Source organism: Leptonychotes weddellii, chromosome 12, assembly GCF_054177405.1.
Source record: "Leptonychotes weddellii isolate Sample4059 chromosome 12, ASM5417740v2, whole genome shotgun sequence".
NCBI lineage: Eukaryota > Metazoa > Chordata > Mammalia > Carnivora > Phocidae > Leptonychotes > Leptonychotes weddellii.
In genome coordinates, this window is record NC_138380.1 from 15,986,649 (window position 1) to 15,993,209 (window position 6,561).

Below are 6,561 nucleotides of genomic sequence, written 5' to 3' on the forward strand. Positions count from 1 at the left end.
AAACCCTGTTTGTTTCTCAGAGTCCATAGTCTCTCATGGTTCATCTCTCCCTCCAATTCCGCCCCCCATTTTTCCCTTCCTTCTCCTAATGTCCTCCATGCTATTCCTTATGTTCCACAAATAAGTGAAACCATATAATTGACTTTTTCTGCTTGACTTATTTCACTTAGCATAATCTCCTCCAGTCCCATCCATGTTGATGTAAAAGTTGGGTATTCATCTTTTCTGATGGCTGAGTAATATTCCATTGTATATATGGACCACATCTTCTTTATCCATTCATCTGTTGAAAGGCATCTCGGCTCTTTCCACAGTTTGGCTATTGCGGACATTGCTGCTATGGACATTGGGATGCATGTGTCTTTGGGGTAAATACCCAGTAGTGCAATTGCTGGGCCATAAGATAGCTCTATTTTTAAGTTTTTGAGCAACCTCCACACTGTTTTCCAAAGTGGCTGTACCAAAGTCCCACCAACAGTGTAAGAGGGTTCCCCTTTCTCCACAACCTCTCCAACATTTGTTGTTTCTTTCCCTGTCCATTTTGGCCATTCTAACTGGTGTAAGGTGGTATCTCAGTGTGGTTTTGATTTGGATTTCCCTGATGGCTAATGATGATGAACATTTTTTCATGTGTTTGTTAGCCATTTGTATGTCTTCTTCAGAGAAGTGTCTTTTCATGTCTTCTGCCCCAAAGTGGCCGTACCATTTTTTATTTCATACACTATAATGGAAGTATTTTCTCTGCTTCTGTCTTCTGTTAGAGATTGTAGAGATTTGGTGTAATTTCTTAAATTTTTTGTAGAATTCAGTCAACCCATCTGGGCCTGGTGATTTCTCTTTTGACAACTTATTTATTGATTCAGTTTCTTTACTTGATACAGGCTTATTCAGCTAGTCTATTTCTTCCTGTGTGAATTTTGGCAGATTGCGTCTTTCAGGGAATTGGTCTGTTTCATATAGGTTAACCAAATTGTGAGTAGAGAGTTGTTTGGAATATTCTTTTATTAACCTTTTAACATCTGTGGTATCAGTACTGATGGTCTCTCATTTCTGATATTAATTTGTCTTTTTTTTTCTTAGTTAACATTGCCATAAGTCTATAAATTTTATTGACAATGGAATATTATTCAGCATGATAAACAAATTAGCTATTAAGCCATGAAAAGACATGATAAAATGTATATGCATATTACTAAGTGAAATAAGCCAATCTGAAAAGGCTACATATTATGTGAGTCCAACTATGTGATATTATGGAAAAGGTTAAACTATAGAGACAGCAAAAAGATGAGTGATTGCCAGGGGTTAGTGGGGAGAGAAAGATGAATATGCAGAGAGAATATTTAGGGCAGTGAAACTACCTTTTTTTTTTTTTTAAGATTTTATTTGAGAGAGAGAAATATTGAGAGAGCATGAGAGAGAGCACGAGCAGGAGGGAGGGGGAGAGGGAGAAGCAGAAGCAGACTCCCCACTGAGCAGGGAGCCCGATGCAGGACTTGATCCCAGAGTCCCAGGATCATGCATGACCTGAGCCCAAGGCAGATGCTTAACCGACTGAGCCACTCCAGGCGCCCCAGTGAAACTAAGCTGTATGGGTACTGTAATGGTAGATCTATTTCATTAGACTTTTGTCCAAAGCCACAGAATGTACAACACTCAGAATAAACCCTAATGTAAACTATGGACTTTGGATGGTAACGATGTATCCATATAGGTTCATTAGTTGTAATAAGTGGTGGGCGATGGTGCTAATGGGGAGGCTATGTATATGTATGTGTGGGTATCAAGGAGTTTATGGGGGAAATCTCTGTACTTTCTGCTCAGTATTGATGTGAACTTTCTCTAAAAAATAAACTCTATTAAAACCAAAAATAAAACCAAAACAAAAATATAGCAGTTACTCTTTTACTATCCCAGTGAGCTCTCCTTGAACCCTCTTTGGCTATTGTAATTGTTGAGAGTAGCCTACCCAACCTTAGGTTTTCTTAGTTCCATCTTGCTACCATGACCTAATTAGCTTGTAGCCTATAACTTTCATGTGCCTCATCTACTGATTCTCATTCTGCTTATCCTTATCCTGTAATGGACACCACTGGTGACCTGTGACTCTTGTTTTCTCACTTATCACATCCATCTTGACTTCTTTGCCTGACATACCTATTTCTCTGCAGTGTCCCTGAGGAATTCCACCACTGCTGTCTTATCAGTGATAAACTGTGAGATGTTCTACTTGCTTTCACATGAATAAATGGCTGGAGATGTACATTCATTAGCTCTAAAGCAAACTGCACATCTGAACTTTTACATTGTTGCTACATTTTGAGAAGTCAAATGACCATTGTATACCATAATCTATGCATTTCAGTGCCATTTTGTGACACACTTGCTCTGTGCAATTAACGTCCTTTAATATGTAGTATTTTCTTTAATTGTTGGAGCTATACAACTTAGTACTTTCCTATGCACCCTCTTATTCTGTAATTATTTTAGTCTTGTGTGTTTTATATGTACAATTATACAGTAATCTTCTAGTGGGGAGAAATGTCTTTTATATCACTGATGGTTTCTAGCACACTAAAGATAAAACAAATTCAAGAAAAGATGTTTGTTGACTGATTCATTAAGTTGCCTAGTAGGGATGTTAAAGTCACTGATCGTACATGTCATTCCGTCCTTGAGTTCTTAGTTTTTTTGGTGTTCTATGCCTACGTTGTTTTGGGAGAATTCAAAAGTTCATAGATTTTTTTTCCATCTTGGCAAAAATCAAATATAAATAAGTGATTTTAAATTTTCTGTATTTTCTCTGGATTTCTTTCTAAATCTCTGAAAGATGTTGTCACTAATGAAGATGGGTTATCTAGACTTTTAGTATATGCATATGTATGTGTAAGGGGAGGGATAGAGATAGGGGCCGGGGAGGGCTTTTTCTTTTTCTTTCTTTTCCTTTTCTTTTTCTTTTTACTATGTAAGCATATGGTATTTTTCATCCATGGTTTTCAGAGTAGCATAAAGCTAAATTATCTGTCCCTTTGGAACTTCAAATAGAAGGTGGGCTGTCCATGATTCTCACTTGGTTGCTCATCCCTATTTTTAGTTGGACGTGGAGCTATTTGCATCGAGTTTTGCTCATTGGATTCTTCAGCTTGAAGACTCTTTTCTTTGATAATATCTGCATCCTTTTCAAAACTTGAGGGAATAGTCTCCCATTTGCTGCTGAGAGGTTTCATGTCTTTAGTCTTTGTGGCCTTGATTCGAGAGTGTTTTTTCTTCTTCTTGGGCACTTTGAGAGCTGACAGACTTTCAAGTGATCTCTGGGACACAGACTGGAGCCACTCTGGAGAGCTTACCATAAGGTTCCTTTGGCTTATAAAAGGGTGATTTCTGGGTGGTGTCCCGGATGTGCTGCATCTCTGTATATTTATGTAAGTAGCTGGCATTAGTCTAGAAAAGGAATGAAATACGAGTTTTTGTCATGTACATTAGGTATTTGGAGTCCTTAGGTATTTTAGTTTAAGTCTTATTTTTAAATCCTTTGGTGAATTCATCTTCCCTTAGGACCTTTACCATTATTTCTATGAGAATGATCCATGTCTTCAATTTCTGCTCATGATTTTTCAGAACCACTCCTGAAGAGTGGATAAAAAGGAATATCATCCTCCTGTACTTCTGAATGCCGAGAGGGTATGTTTGAGATACGTGCCCTGACCCAAGCTTCCTCATACAAAGGCCACTCTGGGCCTCAGTGCCTTACCTATACATCTAGTTAGTAAATGTTCTCTAAAATTCCACTTTTCTCTAAAAATCTACTTGTTTATTCTATTAGAATATACTTAGTTATATGCTATACATTTTTTTTTCTATAGTCAGTGAAAAGATCAGTATGAGTCCAAGAGATGGAAGCTGCATCTATTTCTTCCTGGAAGTGGAAAATCTCTCCAGTTCCATTTTGATCTGCATAGTGTTTCTCAAGAATTTTTATCATTAATAGATGGAATGCCAAATATGAGATTTATTGCTTAATATCTGATTTCTGAACAATGTTTGACAGAGATAAAGAGATGTAAATCATCTTGCTAATATGATATTAGTATCCGCCTAGACTCTGTTCACTTTGGTTACAAACAGAACGGACAATTTAAGTTCCAGCCCTAAAGTTATGTTCAACTGTTACATTCTGTAGCATGAGAATTCTGCCAGCTTCTGTGGAAGCACATTAAGTATTCTCTCCCTGGTCCAAATTTGGATAGATGTCTAAAATAGTTTGACAACAGTGTGATTTTTCTCATTTTTTGGTTTATTCTCACTTTGCTCTGTAATCTCTTACTATGGGTGACCGTATGTGTGCTGAGCCAGTCAGACAAAATACATAAAGCCATAAAGAAGTTCAAAGAGCAAAAAATATCCACTTGATTGTATTTAAGTATATAGTGGATTAATCTGTTAAGAATGGTCTTGCTTGCTATTTTCCTATTTTTTCTTACTTCCATGTATACCTACGGTAGATACTTTGGGGAAGGGTCTGCTCCAGGCACGAGGTGCCCTTCTCTGGGGACTGACTACCTCTTGATCCACAAGGGTAGGCCTTCCATCAGCCATTTGTTGTTGTTGTTTATAGATTTTATTTATTTTTATTTATTTGACACAGAGAGAGACACAGCGAGAGAGGGAACACAAGCAGGGGGAGTGGGAGAGGGAGAAGCAGGCCTCCCGCCGAGCGGGGAGCCCAGTGCGGGGCTTGATCCCAGGACGCTGGGATCATGACCTGAGCTGCTTAATTGACTGAGCCACCCAGGCGCCCCTCCATCAGCCATTTGTAACTATCTGTTCGCTACCCGCTGGCATGGTTGCCAATCAGATTCTCTTTCCCTGTAACTTAGAATCGGGAAGGAGAGACAGTGAGTCTTGTAAGTGAAAGTGCTTGGAGGATGCAAATTTGTGCAGTTAAGAGGTATGGAAAAGATTTCTGTAGAGAGAGAAAAGCAGAAATTGAAGATGGATAAAGAGTTTGGGTGGCTTTCCGTTCCCTAGTTTCAGCCCTTTTCTGAGACCTGGTTGAAAACTGTCTCCCCTTTATCTCCATAAATAGTCTTGGGTTTTCTTATACATCTTACCTCTTACCCTACCTTATATTTTTGATTAAGCTAGCTTAAATTGGTTTCTATTATTTGCAACCAAAGAGTTCTTAATTAATACAGTCTATTAGCTGTCTACCCTTCCAGACTCAGGCCGATCCACACTGAGTACATTTCTGGGTTCAAGTGTGTAAGAGATCTCTCATGAAAATGATTAAAAATCAAGCTATGTCTTGTCACCTTTGCCTAGGTCCACTGTATTTTGTTATTAGTTTCCTGATTTTTTGGTCTGCTGATAGTATCATATGTGTTTGATCCCTTGTGTGCCTGGGCCTATGTATGCTGTCTGTTCCTCCCATATAAGCTGACCTATTAGATATAATTTCTTTTCTTTTTTTTTTTATTATGTTCAGTTAGCTACTGTATAGTACATAATTAGTTTTTGAGGTAGTGTTCAATAATTGATTAGTTAAGTATAACACAATTTGTTAGGCACTGCCTTCGCCAGCATAATAGCTATCCCTTCTGATTAGAAACTGCCACCAATTGCCTATTCTTGTAATTTTATTGACTTCGCTGATTATACTATAAAGAAGTAGGCATTAATCAAAATTTAGGGGGAAAAAAGCATAAAGAGGAATATCATCCTCTGTCAGTGCTTTATCCAGAGAGAATCATTGTTGGGACTATGCTACCAGAGATTTTTCTAGGTGTATATGTGTTTGTGTATAAGATGTACACATTAAATAGATTTACATAGTCCATAAATGGAACCATACCAGAGTTGTTCTGTAGTTTTTATTCACTCATGCATTGTGAACCGTATCCCATGTTAATTAATCTGTACTTATATTTCATGGCTAAATAATATTTCATTTTATCGATATACTATAATTAAGCAATTTTTCTATTGTTGAACATTTAGGTTCATTTCTTTTCCTTTTTCTTTGACTCTTATAAACAATACTGAAATGAACATTGGGGTGTCTGGGGTTCAGTCCGTTGAGTGTCTGACTCTTAATTTCGGCTCAGGTCATGATCTCAGGGTTGTGGGATCGAGCCCCACATCAGCTCTGTGCTCAGTGGGGAGTCTGCTTCAGATTCTCTCTCCCTCTCCCTCTGTCTCTCCCCACCCACCCTCACTCATTCTCTCTCTAAAATAAAAATAAATCTTTAAAAATATATAAAGAAGTAAACATCACTACAGAAACCTCTTACCTGGGTTTTTTTTTTTTTTTTTAAAGATTTTAATTTATTTGACAGAAACACAGTGAGAGCAGGATCACAAGCAGGGGGAGAGGGAAAGGGAGAAGCAGGCTTCCCACGGAGCAGGGAGCCCGATGCGGGTCTCAATCCCAGGACCCTGGGATCATGACCTGAGCCGAAGGCAGACGCTTAATGACTGAGCCACCCAGGTGCCCCTTACCTGGGTTTTTTTTCCCCCTTTTTCCCGAGGTTTAATTTCTTTTTTTTTTTTTTTTTTTGTGAG

The 6,561-nt window shown here is 38.3% G+C and overlaps 1 protein-coding gene and 1 long non-coding RNA gene across 9 annotated transcripts in view; one reads left to right on the plus strand and one right to left on the minus strand.

Moving 5' to 3' along the window:
- The window catches only part of LOC115939361 (uncharacterized), a 203,532-nt gene that overhangs the window by 9,581 nt on the left and 187,390 nt on the right, over window positions 1-6,561 (plus strand). The gene's annotated exons all lie outside the window — the stretch shown is intronic.
- Window positions 3,349-6,561, minus strand: part of AGBL3 (AGBL carboxypeptidase 3) — a 62,058-nt gene continuing 58,845 nt past the window's right edge. Inside the window, exon 9 of the mRNA XM_081800062.1 lies at window positions 3,349-3,441. Within this exon, the coding sequence (XP_081656188.1) occupies window positions 3,437-3,441 (5 nt within the window). The 3' untranslated portion in view covers window positions 3,349-3,436. The remainder of the gene's footprint in view (window positions 3,442-6,561) is intronic.